The sequence below is a fragment of the Lissotriton helveticus genome, chromosome 3_1 (genome assembly GCF_964261635.1).
Source record: "Lissotriton helveticus chromosome 3_1, aLisHel1.1, whole genome shotgun sequence".
In the NCBI taxonomy this organism is placed as follows: domain Eukaryota; kingdom Metazoa; phylum Chordata; class Amphibia; order Caudata; family Salamandridae; genus Lissotriton; species Lissotriton helveticus.
This window is the reverse complement of record NC_136061.1, coordinates 1399474013-1399492464: the sequence shown is the minus strand read 5'-3', so window position 1 is coordinate 1399492464 and position 18452 is coordinate 1399474013. Positions and strand designations below refer to the sequence as shown.

The window sequence follows — 18452 nt, the reverse complement described above, 5'->3', positions numbered from 1 at the left end:
GGCTCCCGGTAGACCAGCGAATACAATTTAAGACCCTATGTATGTCATTTAAAATCTTGAGATTCTCCACCCCTCAAATGCTTGGCTCCTTGTTGAATCTGTATGTTCCCACGCGGATTCTACACTCGGCAGGCAAAAATCTAGCTAAAGTGCCTAGGATCAAACGTAGTCGTGCTGGCGGGCGTTCCTTCCGCTTCTTAGCGGCTAAGCTTTGGAATACCCTACCAGACCACATTCATGAAATGGAAGGGCTGCTTGAATTTAGGGAATTAGTTAAGACCCATCTTTTTCCGCTTGGATAATTTTCTGTTCCTGCTGTACTGTCTCTCAGCCTTCTTCTTTTATCTGGAACTACCGCCGGGACGCCCCTTCGCTGGGGCAGCTGAGCGCTTTATAAATTTATGTAACATAACATAACATAACATAACATAACATAACATAACAGGTGATGAAGATTGTGAGGACCATGACTGTCTCAATGTGACTGAACTCTGCACCACACTGAGACCTGACATTGTGGATAAACCTCTGCCCAAGTCTGATGAAATCTTTTTCCTAGATGGTTCATGCTTAAGAGACAATGTGGGTCACCTGAGAGCAGCATTTGCTGTATGTACCATTTCTGGAGTTGTGGAAGCTGCCTACTTACAGGGAGTATACTCCGCACAAGTAGCTGAAATCATTGCTTTGACTCGTGCTTGTTTGGTTGCTGACCAAATCCGAGTCACCATCTACACCGAGAGCCAGTACGGGTTCGTTGGGGTTAATGACTTAGGACAGCTATGTCACAGAGAGGATTCTTCACATCATTAGGATCTCCTATCAAGAACAGGGAATATGTGAGACAGTTGTTGGAAGCTTTGCTGCATCAACGAGAAATTACTGTGGTAAAATGTGCAGCCCATGGGAGGGGAAATCACTTTGTGTCCCTGGGAAATAGATACGTGGATGAAGTTGCACGGTTTTGCGCTGAACAAGGGTGCATTTTCACTGGAGATTATACTGGAGAGAGCCCAGAGAGAACGGAGCTCAGCATGATGTTAGCCATGGCAGACACCTGGGATGAGCTCAAGCCTCTGCAGGGAGAGAGGTTTCAGAACAGGAAGAGGCTGCATGGGTTAGAGCAGGATGCGAGAAAATAAATTATGGCATTTGGGTTTCAAGTGATGGTCGAGCAGTGTTACCTGATGATTTGAGCCCTCTGGCAAGACAGATTCACGGAGCAGTGCACATTGGAAGGGATGCGAATGCTGGAAAAAAAACTGTGGTTGCATATAGTCACATTGGGAGGTCGGGGGCCTTTCAATCGAATACACCTTGACTTCATAGAAACGGCTAGGTGCAATGGCTTGAGGTCCATTCTGGTTGTGGTGAGTGTTTTCTCACGGTGGATGGAAGTGTACCCAACAAGATTTGATAGCCTCAAGTAGCAAAATTGTTGCTTAGGGAATTGATTCCATGGTTCGGTTTTCCAACTTTGGATAGAGGAACACACTTCCACAGCAAAATCATTAAGTTACTTTCTGCTGCTTTACATGTTGATCAAAGACTGCATTGTAGCTATCGACCAGAGGCTTCTGGTATTGTGGAACAGATTAACGAACTCTGAAAATGAGGATGGCAAAAGTGTGTTCGTCCATGTCACTGAAATGGCCTGATGCATTGCCGTTGGTGCTGATGAGTGTTTGTAGTATCCCTGATAGGAGAACTGGTCTTTCACCACACAAGATCATAATGGGGAGGGCGATGCGGTTACCAGCGGTGCCTTCACAGCCCTGATAAACATCACAGATGATTTGATCCTTGATTATTGCTGACGTCGTCCATTCTGTGTCTTACCAAGTTGAAGCTGCTACTGCCCTGACCTTGAGGGACCTCTGCCATGACCTGTGTCCGGGTGACTGGGTGTTAGTTCGCAAACAGGTAGAGTTGCCTTGACACCCGTTGGAGAGGCCCTTACCAGGTGATTTTGGTGACAAATACAGCGGTGAAGTGTGGAGGCTTGCCGTACTGGATTCATGCCTCCCATACTTGCAGAGTTTCCGAACCCCTAGAAGAAACAGCTCCTCTCGCAGAAGATAATTATTGTAATTTGCCCTTCTTTCCTTCCTCTTTCTTTTGGTACGTTCCGCCACCCCTCCTTTCCCTTGCTTCAGAGTGTCATCTTTTCAACAATAATCCAGCTGTGGCAGCAAGGCCACTTGAGAGGACAAGCTAAGCTATGGGGGTTGCTGACGAAGCTGGTTACTCACCAGAGCAAGCTGAGGGGTGTCACGCTACACAAGACCCAGGTGAAGTCAATAATACTGTCAGAGTTAAATTCCCAGAGCCAAGAGACTGTTTAAGATGGTTGAGCTGTAATGTGTCCCTATGACTTCATGGTTGATGAGGAAGGGTGGCAAGATGTGCATGAAGTGAAGCCCAAATGTCCCTAGGGCAGGATCCTGGGGAAAACAGGGTGTTATGGGTGTCAGAATGTTCAGAGCAAGCGGTTAAATCTCTCAGCCAATGAGCGTATCTAGGAATCCCCTTACCCTGCCAGTTCATGGTGAATCTCCTCTCACCCAGTGGGAGGGCCATTGCAATGATTTTGCAATAGGGTTTAGTTATATCTTTAACGTAGCCCAGTAAGGCCATAAAGGAAGACAAAGTCGGGTCAGTGGAGATCATCTCCAAGTTTTAGCCAATATGCGTATATTTGGGGGAAGATCAAGCCAGATATAGAAAGTTTGCCTCAGAGGAGCCGCATCGCCAGCAGTTTCATTCACTAAGCAGGCCAAAGTGGACCATTGAAATAGGAGTATAATATGTCCTGTAAAGGAATTTCAACTGAATAAGTCTTAGTTTACCACTGGAGGAAGCATTTTTAGCTTGCCCGCAGCTTTATGACCATTTAGGATCTGAGATATCCTGATCTAGTTCAGGTTCCCAGCCAGCTTTCAGATTCTGAGTGGCAGGCTATATGGGATTTATGGTACAATTATACATGCGTGTAAATAGTTTAGCTGAGCTAGGATTGGTTAGCATTATTGTAAAAATTGGCCATTCAGGCAGTTTGTCAGGAAAAGTTGAGTATAATTCTCTCATAAAACAGTAGAGACAATGATACAGTCAATTCATAGGATTAGCTACCTCATCAAATACGAACTCTGCAAATGCTAGGAACCATTTTTCTAGAAAGAGATCACCAACAGTGTACAGATCCCTAGTGGTTAGATGTTTAATTACCCCAAGGTAATTAGTCATTGCTTGCTTTGGATTCCGAATTACCAGGAGATGTGAGCAGTACGTCCCCTTGTGTTGCAGGTTTAGCCCATGCCCATGGTGCACACTTAACTGTATTTATCTCAGCATGGGGAAAAAGACTCTTGAATAGTTTTGGGGCACTCAGAGGTGTAGGGGAGAACAGGCCTGCCTACTGGTTATGATGAGTTGCCTGTCTGGATTTATGTAGCCAACAACAAGCAAATCGAGCTTATGACATTAAGTGGTATATTTCGAAGTTTGGGACATCAAAGCAGTCAGCCACGGCCTATCCTAATGCCAAGAGGAGCCACGCCCCTCATTTGTGCCCAAAAAGACGAATGTCAGGCTGAGCAAAGGTGAGCCTGACACAGACCCTTTATTTTCAGGTCAGGCAGCCTAGAGCTAGACATGCGCTAAATGCACAGGGTCTTGGCTGCCTGAGCTCAACTTTGCTGGGCTGAAGATGTCACAGCTCTTGTGGGTGTGAACACTTCATCCTGGCAAAGCACCTCAAGGCCCTCCCCCTTGTGACGAGGGGGGACGTTGCTGATTGCCTCAGACCTGGGCACTTCAGTTCTGAGCCCTGATGTGCCCAGGGCAGAGTGTCAATTACTGACACCTCATCACAGAGTAGGAGGGGTCAGCAACTCCCACTGACCCCATCCCACTCTGTGACGAGTAGGTACTGCTGCCTTCTGCCACCCCTCATTGACTGGAGTAAAGGCAGCAGTCCCCACCTTCCTCGGCTCTCCGAGGCAGAGCTGCACAGTAAGTGTGATTTGTTTTGGTAATTTTTGGTGTGTGCGTGCTTGCATGAATATTTGGGAGTGAGTTTTGTGAATAGATGTGTGTGTTGTGTGCGCATGTGTGAATGCATGAGTGTGAGTCAGTGTTTGTATGTGTTTGTGTGCTGTCCGCACCTCTCCCTGCTAAAAGTACCAGCCGCCACTAAAAGCCGCCCAGGTTATAAGGCATTATAGTCCACGCTATTTTGGGCTGCTCGCCAGTCCAAACCAGCATGTTCATAAGGTATCTGTGCTGCTCTCCCTATGTAACCTTAAAGTTGAGATGGTCAAAGCGCTATAAAAGGCCAATGGGTTAACTATTTTAACACAACAACATATATTTTTCCTTCAGCCTAGTGACATTCTACCGGTGGTACAGTACACTTTGCAAGAAAAGTCAAGAATATTCTAACACACATGTATACATAACAATACCTGTTTACTTTACAAAGTAAACATTTAAGTATTTCCAAATAGTCCAGTACCATGCAATGCACACAATACACATTGACTCTTAATTCTGAAGTTTAATGGGACCAAAGTTGGTCAAGCAACACAAAACACATTAAGTTTGTTTTATTTTGTACCATACTCTCTCTCTATAGGTAGCAGTTAGATTTTTCGCACCCCCTAGTCCTTTCATGACCTGATATTGGGCCAGCACTCGAAACATTGTTGCAGCACCTCTGGCACACTGTGCTTTGCTAATTATTTTTTACAAGCAGTGTCATGTTACTTATCCTAGTGAGGTCCTGTTTTTCAAATTAGCATTGTTTCGATTGATGCCTGCAGAACATTTTACTCTACTATAAAATTGTCAGCAGATAGTTTGCCAAAGTTATGTCCGAGCCTTAGAACTGTGTTTTTATGGTCTGGCTTGAACGCGCAGCAGGCGCCAGCCAATTATTTGAGCATCATTGGAGAGGTGCTTTAGTTTCGCCTACATGCTGGAAGCCAAGAGTACATATTTTGATTGGGCAGGAGTTGTGTGCTTCCACACAAAAAAGTGCTTGCCCTCAACACAGCTGTGATCATTTTGTTTCTTCATTCAGGTACCTGAGCTTCAACTCTTGGGGGCACACACATGAACATTGTAATGCTATTTAAGTGTCTTCGATAACTAGATAATTTATATTGGTTTTCGCTGGCAACAGCACAAATGGGAGGAGGGCAGTCATTAACCTACTTGGATGTTTAGGTATGGCTTGAAAGGGCAACTGTCACCTGACATTTTGACCTACTCCAGTATTCTACAGTTCTTCGCTTCCACACAAAAACATATCAACCTCCATGGTATTTTCTTGTAAGGCTTCACATGATCATATAACATTCCTTTAAAGACCGACCCATAGTGCTGAGGGAGATCATCTCATTTTGAGATTATTCAAGGCATGCATGACACTTGTCCCCGCCAGTGACACTATATTACGGGACGCTTGGGAACGAGGTTTAGGGCACCCAATTGATGACGCACAATGGTCCTTTTGCTGTACGCAGATTAAAGAAGTGTCTCTGAATAGCAGACATAAGTTGCTCCACTTTAGGTTTCTGTGGAGGGCTTATTCGACACCTGCCAAACTTAACTCCATCAACCCCTCAAAATCACACCTATGTCCCAAATACGGAGCGAATTATGCGAACTTTGCCCACATGACATGGACTTATGTAAAAATAGGGACCTATTGGAATGCATTGTATACTATCCTCACACTCATGACTGGCTTGGCCTTACACCCTCCCCCAGAGGTGGCCCTATTGGGGTATGTCCGTAATATTTCCAAACAGTTATGCAGATACACTTCCACTGCGCTACTACTGGCAAAAAGAGAAATAGCCTTACACTGGGGGAGTAAGTTCGTACCTACCACTAAGGCCTGGTTAAACAGCCTCATCTACTGCAACACAAATAGTGACTTATATGCAACTACACTACAGAGGACATCTAGACCCAAATATATTTGGGACCCCTTGAAGTCCTATTTACTAGAGATCGAGAATTCCACCACGTCACAATCGTCCCCGGGAATAGTTCCTACCGGAGTGGGATGAATTTTCCAGTCACTTCATAAACAGGAGAGCTTAAGACATACGATCTACAGAGTTGGTTACATGAATATATATAGTGATAGAGGGGTGTTATTTCAATTGGTGTAGAACCTGCCATACCGTGTATTATGCAGAATGTATTATAATCATTATACTCTGAACATGTACCTGATGCTTGTTTGAATATGACAAAATGGTAAATAAAGTAAAAAATAAAGAAAAAAGACCGACCCATTGGCATTGGCAGTGCTTGTTAGTACGTGGCACACAGCAGCAAGGCAACCTAGGTGGGTTGGTTGTGAGACTCTGCCTCCCCCTTCCCTCATAGCAGGTGTCACCTGCCAAAGATGGCTGATTTGAGAGAGGTAAGCCTAAATAGTAGCAAACCACGTGATAGGGCATTCGTAGCAGTAGAATCTTGCTGCTGCAGTCTAATCGGTGAACATTAATCACCAGTGCAGGCCTTCAGCACGATACAAGTAGCCCCTGAGCATCTGCAGATCATTTCATTGTGTCCATAGGCCATGCTCTTTCAAGAGGCATTCTGTTTGTTCGTTTGTATAGTACTTACCTAAACATTGCCTCTTGGGTTTTTTCTCTTTAGGTGGCCGGCAAGCCCACAGTCAAATCATCTGACTTACAACTCATATGGATGAGGCTGAGCCTCCCAAAGGAAGCTTTCGACACCATCTTAGCTGCTGGCCACTTTTCTGACCAAACAGAATGGATGAAGTTTCTGGCCCTTGCATGCTACTGCCTGGGAAAGGTAAACTTTTGTATTTAATTGTCACACATAAAACACTCCAGACCGCATACCAAGTCGTGGAAGGCTACACCGAATTCATTTATTGATCTATGGATTTGTGAAACTGATATCAGCAAGCTGTGTTTTTTTTTTTTAATTCCTGCATGCACCACGGTGAGAGGAGCCATGCTACCCCAGTTCCAGTTGCGAGGAGCCATGCTACCCCAGTTCCAGTCATAGAAAAATGTGGCTATTGCCTGACAGGCCAGTTTATCTGACAAACACGGTGGGGTGGAAAGCTCTCAAACACGTCAGACATTGATAAGAATACTGTGGACAGAATAAAGAGGGACTTAATATCTAAGGGTAAATACATATAGAGAAGTATAGAGTTACTATTCCTAACTCCACAATTACCTACCTCGGAGATATATATTTTGCCAAGGTAAAACATATGCAGAGTTAAGTTTAGAAAATATGCACTTATTTACTTGCTGATGATGGTTTCGATAATTTGTCTTCAATCTTTTGTGAGTGCCATATATTTTGATTTCGATATTTAGGGTGCACACCATGTGAGATTGACCCCTTATTCACATTTGTCATCAGCGATGCAGAATATTTTCTTTGAATACGTGTCAGTCTCTTCTAATTCTGATCTGAGTAGATGCAGTGCTCGTCCAAGTAAATTCAGATGTACATGTGGAAACCTGCTCTATGTGCAAGTTTCCAAAAGCGCTTCTGGGAATGTCATGTCACTTTTTGTGAAGGCTCTTATTCCCCATTGACATGTGCAGTTTTTTCTCCATCGGGCAAACATTTTTACCCATAGATAAAACAATCTCTCTCACCCACCAAAATCTCAGGGTAATGTATTTCCTTTCGTGTTTTAGAGAAGGAGTTACTCCAGCTATTAGCTGGAGTAAAATCTCTTACCATTTCCACGGTGGAAAGGGGGCGGACCAGAGTTAAAGGATGCCCACAAAAGTAAATGGTCACAGGCATGCCGAACTTTCAGGAAAGCCATACCTTCAATTGTCCACTTCTCATCCCTTGAGTGGGATTTACTACTGCCTATTTCTCTACATTCGCGGTGGAGAAATCCGCATGGGCAAATGTATAAACACCTGCCAGGAATCCCTTTGTGAATTACTGGCAAACGTAAGAAGGGTGAAGTCAGTCGTAAACGTACGTATGCAACGAAATGTACCTTTGTGTGTCGAGGCCCTGGTATTAACAATTTACGTAAAGTATGAATTTTCTTGCCTCTGAAACGTTGTTTACATTTTAGCAGAGTCTTCAAAGGTCGCTTGCAATAAATCTGTCTAATGGTCAATTAACAGCTGCTGATTATTGAAATGGATGTCTTGTTAGGACAGTAAGTCATTTAATACTGAAATTGTAAAACGCATGGCCAGTGTACATCTTGCCTGGTAAAGTGCTTTATTATATGAATGGGATTTTTTTCTACCAACTTCACCAACAAAAACTGCAGATGCAAATTGGAAGTGCACATAGTCTAAACTCAATCCCCGAGGCATGGTACATGGTTTCCTCTATTATTCAACCAGTAGCAAAGCTGGAATTTTAGAGACCCTTACTGTACTACAGGAGCAACCCGGTTCAACATGCTCTTTGAATGCGGGCAAGTGGAAACCACCATGTGGAAGCAGCAGAAACACACACCAAATGCAGTTTTAATGCATTTTAACTGATGGCATTCAGTATTTCATTGAAGTCTTAAGGCTGTATCCATCCCCAATGGTCAAGCTTACCACATCAAAGAGCAGCGGAAAATATTTCCATCTGGGCAATCAAAACTTTGCTTTACTGCAGAAGTAGTAGTCAGCTGCCCATCTGATACTTTTACTGCAGCCAGACAAGACCCTTGGATCCTTACATTCCATGGACCCACTGTTATTCCAGAGTCAGCCAAACTTGAAACAAGAAGCGGTGGTGCCATCTAGAATGCCCGCACAAGAGAAACTGCAAACATTGCCGTATTGAGTCACCAACTACAAGTGTACCAGAGACAAGAACCAGCCACAGCTAACTAGAATATTCACAGCATTCCCATTAGTACCAATTTTCCAAACTGTCACTTTTGCCCGGATGTGGAAGGACCAGGCCTTTTAAAGACGGCTACCCTGGCACCATTTCAACTTCCTCCGCAGAAAAGTTACTGACCGTTAACTGATGGTCAAGCACAAGTGCATGGATCAGTAAAGCCAAAGAAGCACAAATGCCTAGTAGGATTCCAAGTGGTGATCCAAAGCATCAGTGTAAGTAAGATAGACCTATGTATAACCACAATCTTTTTCTGAGTGAATATCAACATTAAAGTTATTTTATTCCCAACTACTTATCGCTCAAGGGGTTGTAATTTTTGTAATTGTAATTACATTTATATAGTGCTTACTACCCCTGATGATCCGTTGAAGTGCTTTACGCTGCTACGGAACCCAAGGTTAGTGTTTATTCCAGTGTTGTTAGTTATTGTTTGATATAGGGATTAGTCTTGCACACTCATGTAAGCCATTCCATGCATTCACTCTAGTTTCTATGGGGTACATTGAACTAAAATGAATTAGAAGAAATGAGTAGTGGGCCAGTGCAGGTATGTGAGCTCATAAAGATAGTTTGAGGTTAATAGGAGCACCAGAGGCGATTGGTTATTGTTAGCTTTCAACGCATGTTTTTTTAGGGAATGATAGGTTGTAATATTTGAACTGAGTGGGGAAATTGTATTACATTAAAGATTAAGGCAAAAACGCATGTGCTCAGAAAAGGTTGCGCTCATAGAGAGGAGGCTCAGAAAGGGTGGAAAGAAGAAGAGTCCAGATTTTTTTGTGTTAAAATGTTTTTATTAAATGTATTTTTCACATATAATAATTTTCACATATAATAAACACTATACAGAGAAGAACACAAAACTGTGCATTTTAAATCGCATTACAAATACAAGGAATATAAACATCCATTGGCATCCAAATATAATACTTATATCAAAACTATTGCATAACAAGAGATAAATAATAATAAAAACAAAAAAGGGTCGACATTGAATGTGTATTGACTAATGAAGACTACAACACATGCTTTAAATTGAAGAACATGCAATAATATATGAATCAAGGCTAGACCACATGTTAGACCTGGAAGTAGATAAATCATTAGGAGTACGTGGACATGAGCATTGCCCACGTCTAAGAAACATAATCCATTCCAACCAAGCATTAACTGAAAGTAATGTAGCATCTTTCCAATTAGAAGTAACAGATTTGAGTATAGTATAAATAAGGAAGTCCAAAAGTTTACAATCCATAGGAGATAATGTAGACTTAAGGAAAGAGGATTTAAAGATTAGAACAGGGAAAGATAAAGGTGTTTGGATCTTAAGGATCCGAGTTATAATATTCCATATGTCTGACAAGAACTGATAAATAATTGGACAGTTGTAGAATAAATGGTGTAAATCTCCAGTAGTAGAATTACAATGCCAACAGTTTGGAGTGTCTAATAATTTAGCTTTAAATAATTTGACCGGAGACCAAAAGCATTGGTAAAGCAGATCAATATTAGTTTGTATGAGAGTAGCCGGGAGATAGCTAGCAGTGTTGGGCTTCTAAACATCCTTCCAGGACACATTAGAGTTGAAAATGTATGTATGGTGACCATTTCCCAGTAAGATGTGTGAAGGAGGAAATAGAAATAGAAAGTTTTTTATAAACATTAGAGGCTATGTGTCCTGTATGACTGAATACATTAATTCAAAACTCCATACAAGAGGATTGAGACATGGGAAGCCGTTGTGGATATGCATTAAGAACAGTGTTACATAGTAATGTATATTTGGAAAAGTCAGATAAATGTAAATTATATTTAGCTTGAAGATCATCAAATGAGTCAAACATATCATCTTGACATGTATCAGCAACAAAGAAAATACCAGCAGGGATCCATAAATTCCAAAAAGAAATATGTTTACGATATTGGAGTTTGGGATTGAACCACAGAGAACATTTCTTAGTAGATGTAATGGCAATAAATAATTTTCCATCAAATGATAAAAGGGCAAGCTTAGAGTTTGCAATAATGGGCTAACGTTTGCCAAAGGAACTATTGGCCATAGTAAGGAATGCAGGTAATGGGTATGGTGCCAAAATATTCCTCTCCAGAATAAGCCATTTGGGTGCATTAGTAAGAGAAATATTATGCAACAATAACAAACATTGTTCCTCAAGAAATGCAAAATTATATTTTTTTAATCTGGAAGACCAACCCCTCCATCACATTTGGGCAATTGCAATTCTTTAAGACTAATGCAGGTTTATTATTCCAGATGAACTTAGTAAATAGTTTATGTAGTGAAACATAAAAAGTAGAGGGAACAGAAAGGGGTAGCATGGAAAACGTCCCCACCAATTTAAATGGAGATTAGACCATCTAACCAGTTTCTCTTTGGTACTAGCTAAAATTGTGGAACAATTGGTCTCAACTGGAATTTTAACCAAATCAGTACATTTTATGCCTAGATATTAGAGTCTTTTTGGAGACCACACCATATCGGTATTTGTCAACAATGTAGAATTACAAAAACCATTTAATGGAAAAAAACTCTGTTTTATCAGTATTCGGGGAATATCCAGAGACCTCAGCATATTTATGAATGATATTGAGAATAATAGGTACGAAGGTAAGGGGATCATTAACATATAATAACACATCATCAGCGTATGCAGAAATTTTAAAGTTAGTATTTTTCAAAATAACACCTGTATAATTATCACTAATGCAGAGAGAACACAAGAGGGGTTCTATGGCAATAAGAAATAGCAAAGGAGATAATGGACACCCTTGACGTGTACCTCTATATAAACGGAATGGAGAAGAACAAGCACCATTGACACAAATGTAGACTGAAAGTGCTGAGTACAATGCTTTAATCATATTGCTAAAAATAGGCTCAAATCGAAAAAACTTCCAAAGTATTAAATAAAAATTGCCAGCTTACCTTATCAAACGCCTTTTCCGCATCCACGAATAATAATTCCTAGGCAACCAAATACCTATAAAGGATAAGGTTTCACACAGACAACTGATAAACAAAGCCTCAGTATACTAACATGAAAGAGATTACAAAAAAAAATTTTTTTTATTTGTTATTTTATTTGTTATTGTTATTGTACATGAAAAATTATTTATTAAAACAAAGACAACATCGACATACAATTATACAAAATGACACGTATTTCAATAATACATTGAAAGACATATATTTCTAAGGATAAAAAACTTTGGAAGTTTTTCGATTTGGGCCTATTTTTAGCAATATGAGGTATGTATACAATTATTTATTCTCATGCGCCATAGTAGAAATTGTAACTCCTCGAATATAAGCTTTAAAAGCATCCCATTGGATAATTTTGGAGGTATCACATGGATTATTATTAAAAAAATATTAACTAATGGCCAAGGCATTTTGTTTAGAATTAGTTGGATTAAGAACTACGTCAGAGTTCATTCTCCATCTTTTATTAGGAGTAGGAAAGTCAGAAATACATAAGGAAAAAGAAATTAGGGGATGATCAGAAACTGTAATAGGGTGTTAACAGACTCACTAATCATGTGGCATAAAATATGTGAAGTCAATAAGTAATCATTCCTAGAAAAAGAATGGGCATTAGAATAAAAAGTAAATTATTTGTCTGTAGGATGTTCTAATCTCCAGAAATCAATCAACTTGGGGCCATATGTAGGTGGCCAAATACCGGTCGGTAACACCGAAATTGGCTCCTTTTCGGCATTACCGACTGGTATTTAGCCATGTGAGATGTACGTAACACCGAATGTAATTGTAAATAACGAATCGGTAAAAAATTACCGATTCCTTATTTACCGATTTGAAATTACCGAAACAATGAATACCGAATCGGAATTACCGAATCGGTAAAACCTCCAGAAATGCAATGTAGCAAACCTCGTTATTACCGAATATGGCCAGATTCGGTATTAACGAATCGGTATTTACCACGTTTCAAGAGCAGGTGGTAATCAGGTGCAGAGCATAAAAACAGGCCCAAAATGCATCTGTGTGAACACAATGGCGGCCCTCTACCTCATAGCAAGGCGGCTACGCTTGAGAGCAGCAGGAGTGAGGATCTGGAGACGTGAAGAGCGGATGTACAGACTACGCATCACATTGTTCTAATTGACAGAACCTGAAATCCATGAGAGATACAGACTGCACCCAGATACCATCCAGGAGCTAATACGGGACCTAAAACCCTATCTGGAGCATCAGACACCAAGGGCCCACTCTATCCACACCCATGTCCAGGTACTCTGCTGCCTGCACCTCCTTGCATCAGGAAGTTTCCAGGGTGTGATAGCTGCAGTGGGTGGTGTGTCACAGAGCTGTCTATCCCGTTTCTTCAACACCTTCCTGGATGCCATGATGGACAGAATGGAACATTACATTTCCTTCCCCAGTACACAGGCGGAGCTGCAGAGGACCAAGCTGGAGTTCTACCAACTTGCGCAGTTCCCACATGTGATTGGCTGCATCGATGGGACCCATATACCCATCTGCCCACCTGCAGCAAGTGAATACATATACAGAAACCGCAAATCCACCCACTCCATCAATGTGCAGGTGATATGTAATGCCAAGTACATTATAACTGATATCGTGGCCAAATTCCCCGGGAGTAGCCACGACTCGTACATCTTCCAGAACAGTGGCATCCATACACGTCTCCTTGCTGGTGAATTTGGAGACGGATACATACTAGGTAAGTCAATGTGACACACCCTGATGTACACCCTGGCTCAAGCTGTTGGTCACACAAATTAGTGCCACTTACATCCATACATAGGTGACAGCGCATATGCCCTCCGGCCTTATCTACTCACACCATATCTCAACCCAACCAACCCAAGGGAGAGGAGATACAATGTGGCACATAGGAGCACACGCAACGTGGTGGAGCGCACATTTGGATTGCTCAAAAGCAGATTCCGTTGCCTCCACAAGACTGGAGGTGCACGTCTGTACAGCACCTTCAAATGATGCAAGATAATTGCTACATGTGCAATGCTACACAATCTGGCCACGAAAAAAGGAACAGCAGTGGAACTAACAGACTCAGAGGACGAGGACGAGGACAACTCTCAGCCAGAGCCCTGCGCAGCTGGTGTTGCAATTGAACATGATGGGAGACAGAGACGGGCAGAGATTACATCTAACTATTTCTGAGTGAGTAACGACACAGAGCCAGTAAGAGTTACATGTTAAGGTGTTTATTAGGCACACCTCCAGTATTGTGATCAATGTCCAATTGGACATGGGTTACATCACCCATCACATGCATGGTAACAGCCATAGGTCTTTACTTCCTGCGTCCACACGCTGCACGTGACCGTTCCCTATTGACACTGTCTGGTGTGTTGGACTGTTCCTGTGCAGCCACGTTGCGTTCACTACGCCTCCTGCACTCGGTGGGTGAGGGAGTAATGCTACCACGGCTGGTAGCCTCCTCACTGTCCCCCCCCTTCCATTGTGGCCACCTTAGTATTTTGCAGGAGCTCTAAAGCTGAGGTCATGGACACCATCCCCCTGGCCACATCCCTGCTGCAATGCGCCATCTCCTCCTGCATGGCGATGGACCTGCGACACATCAGTGATGTTGCAGTGGCCAGCCGGTTCACCGACTTGGTATAGGCCTGGAGCCTCTGTCTCTCCCTGCGCCTGCCTAGACGTTCCTGCTCAAGCTGGCTGCAGGGGTTGTCCACAGAGGTAGCTACTCTCTCCATTCCCGCACACAAGTTCTCCCCCATAGCACTGATGCCCTTCTCCATCCTGTGCATATGCTTGTTGATGTGTGCCACCTCCTTGTGCATTGACTTCATCTCCCTCCATTGCAGGCGCAGGACCTTCAGCATGTTGCCTTCCAGTCCAGCAAACACACTGTCACCCTGCTCGGATGCCTCTGGACTGTCTGGCCTCGCCCTGCGGCGTCTTGATGAGATGTGGGCGCCCTCGGATGGAGAACCAGCCCTCTCCCTGTTGCATCTATCTCCTACTGGACTTTGTTCGCCCACTGTGCCCTCCTCCTCCTCCGACTCCTCCATCTGCTGGAGTGTGGCGACGGCATGCCTCCTGCCTGACTGTGGTGGTGGGGGTGTTGGTGATCGTTGCAGCGGGGACTGTGGGAGAGGGGATTGCGGCCTTCCCTGGCGCTGTGGTGATGGTTGTGGTGGAGGATTAGATGGCTGTGAAGGCACAGAGCTTGTGGTCCCTGCAGGCATGCTGACATCTTCATTTTGCCTCCCCTCTGGCCTGGCTGACTTGGCTCTGCTGCACTCTGCTGCACTGCGAGATGACTCGCCTGTAATAACACAAATGTAGATATACTCACTGCTCTGTCTGCAATGGAATTACATTAAACAACATGCCTACAGAGCACAGTGGTTGTCCTGACGTAGCCAATTACTTTACCATGCTATTGTGTTTGGTAGCCTGACTGTCCTATACATGAGTTCACTCTGACTACATCACCCATAATGCATTGCAGGTAACCAGTAAGACATGGGGTGGAGCGGGAGCCCCTTTGCCACTATGGGGATTTAGGTTGGGGAAGGGGTAGCACAGCATGCTGGGCATGCTTTTTACCTTGTTTTCTTGCTGCTCTGGCGGAGCTGTCTGCGTCTCCCACTCACACAATCTCCGGCTGGATGGTGGACTCCACCATCAGTTCCAGTGGTGTTGGTGCTGGGGCTCGGTTTTTACCTCCACCTGTTTTGCCAGCCTGCCTCTGTCTCTCTGCCATCCTTACTTTTGCTGTCTTCCTGAGGTCGTACCACCTCTTCCTGATGTCCTCTATGGTGCGCTGGGTCACACCTATGGCATTGATTTTGTCCCGAATGCCACTCCAGATTTGCCTCTTCTGTGACTCAGGCACTTGGTGGGACTGCGCTCCAAAAAGCTTGTGGTGCTCTTGGCTGACATCCTGGATCAGTACCTCTAGCTCCTTGTCACTGAACTTCAATTTTCTTTTCCTGTCACCTCCCTCCTTCTCCCTGTCCTGGCTTGCCATTTCAATGCTTGTTATGTTGGTTTTCAGTTTTGCTTGTAGCTGTGTGGCTGTGTTGCTGCTGTCTCCTCAGCTCACCTGCCTGCCTGCCTCACTGTGAGCTCCAGGTCCTGTGCACCTGGCTGGGTGTGGCCACTTCCTGTTTGGGAGGTAATTGGGTGATACAGGATTGGCTGATTCAACAAATTACGAATTTTTGAATTACCGATTCGGTAATGGATTCTGTAACACCGATTCGGTATTTGACTTTGAGAATTTTTTTATTTTACAGATTCGTTCACATTCGTTATTTAATACCGAATTTTAACGAATCTGTAAAATTTAGCGATTTTTTATCTACATCGCGTTTACCGAATTCTTAATACCGATTCGGTAAAATTCGGTATTAAGGATTCGGTATTCTTGATTTACCTACATATGGCCCTTAGTAACAGAAAGAAAAGATTTCAAACCAAAGAACGATTTGTTAGACCGAAAATTAAATGCAGAGGAATGTTCCAACAAAGGATCCATGATAAGCTTAACATCACCACCCACTATAAGTGGCATGTTACCTATTTTTAGTATTTCAGCAGAAACATATGATCAAAAGGCTGGATCATCAGATTTAGGAGCGTATATATTGAGCATGTTTAAAATACGTTTGTAAATTTTGACTTGCGGTTAAACAAATCTACCATCTGAGTCATAGTGGTGAGACATTGGTTGTACATGAGCTTTACATGAGAAAAGTATAGCTACCTCATTTTTTGCAACAGGAGATGAAACTATAAGCCCAACCCAGCCCTTGGACATAGTATGTAACATTTTATCACCCACATGCGTTTCTTGCAAAAAACAGATATCTACATTAGACTTTTTTTGGTATTCTAAAAATAGTTTTCTTTTAAGTGGGTGCTTCAAACCCTTGACATTTAGGGAAGCAACTACTAACTTTTGTGGCATGGACATATTACCTTGTAAATAGCAGAAAAAGGATAAAGGAAAACAGAGAAAGAAAAGAAAGTAGCCCACATAAAAAAGACAAAACAAGACACACAACATATAAAGAGGTCAATCTCCAAGTCCTCATATCAATAAAACAGGGGAGACGGAGGTACAAAGCAAGAGGTACCACCTTATGTGCACCTGCTAAAGAAAGATAGAATAACATCCTTTAATAAGGGGAGGTAATGTTGGGATGGTTGAGAATCCATGAGAATAGGTTCATGCTGGTCCAAGAATCGTATTAAGTCTGAAGGTGAGAAAAAAGACTTGGAGACATAATTTTTCCAAATGCGCATATCCGAAGGATCAAAGAGGCCATACTTGTATCCAGCTTCTCACAGATGTGGCCCTTTGCAAAATCCTGGTGTATAAAGACTTTATTTCATTCAATCAAGAGAGAAAGGATCTCTCTGACAGCCTTCCTTATGAGTGGGAGGGGATGATGCCTCAAAACTTTAAATATGATTTGTCACGGTTTGACTTGGTGAGGTTTAAAAATAGAGGGGATTCTGTGAGCCTTATCAATCTCAAAACATTCTGGAAATTTGACGTTTAAAAGTTTAGGACTCTGCCCCTTAACTCCCTCTGGGACATTAAATATGCGTAGGTTGTACTGTCTATTTCTGTTTTCCAAGTTTAATAGTGAACGTTGGAGATAAGCAACCCGAGGGATACGTGGAGCCATATTTGTAATAACTTTAGTGTAGTCACACATTTTTATCTCATTGTCTGTTACTCTCATTGATAAGGAGGCAATATCTCTCGGAATTTTTAAATATCTGAGCAAATGGTGTCAGTATTTATATGAATACTATAGCTTGAATTTCCTCTAAAATGTTTGATTGTGAATTCTCTTGTGAATCTATAGCTTTGGATTTGGTAGGAGGTGGTGAAACAGCTTGTTTACGTTTATTTGAATGACTTGACACCGATTTGGGCTCAATATTGTTATACAGAGAGCAAGCAAATAATAGTAAATAAATGACAAAGCAAATGGCATATAATAAACAGAGACCTTGAAGTATGCTATGGTTTTCTTGGCGAAATATAACAAGTGTTGAAGAAAAAACAGAGCAAGAAAGTCTTGAACTTTGTTTCAATAAAGTTCCAATGTACAATAAAGAAGAAAACCCCTTTAAACTTTGGAAATCCCTTTAAGGGAGTGGAAAGCTTCTGAAGAGAGGAGGTGTTGAGGAAGACATGCCCGCCTCCTCACAGATCATATAAAGCCCTGCAGGCGAAAGGAGCCCTTCCTTAGGAGACCAGAAATGTGCCTACTGCGCTTCACACAAGTGCACCAGACTCCTGATATTCAATCTGCAGACTCCCCAAGCAACAAAGAGCAGCTGGTGGGAAGAAGGTTCTAACCAGATACCCCTTTCATCGGGAAAATGTTGTTCACAAAGCAGATGAGGACGGAGCTTAGGATGTGATGGCTATCTTGCGTCGCGCACGCTGCCAATTCTAGATTCTCAGATGTTTTAAGTGATGGTCTAGCTTCTTGCTGGATTTTAGAAATATGGCAGATGCTTTTTGAGTTAGCATGCA

The 18452-nt window shown here is 42.6% G+C and overlaps 1 protein-coding gene across 2 annotated transcripts in view; it reads left to right on the top strand.

Moving 5' to 3' along the window:
* LOC144824986 (ropporin-1-like) overlaps positions 1-18452 on the top strand; it is a 494190-nt gene that overhangs the window by 336547 nt on the left and 139191 nt on the right. For both annotated transcript variants that reach the window (XM_078683912.1, XM_078683913.1), the window contains exon 7: positions 6682-6843. In XM_078683912.1, the coding sequence (XP_078540038.1) occupies positions 6682-6843 (162 nt within the window). The remainder of the gene's footprint in view (positions 1-6681; positions 6844-18452) is intronic.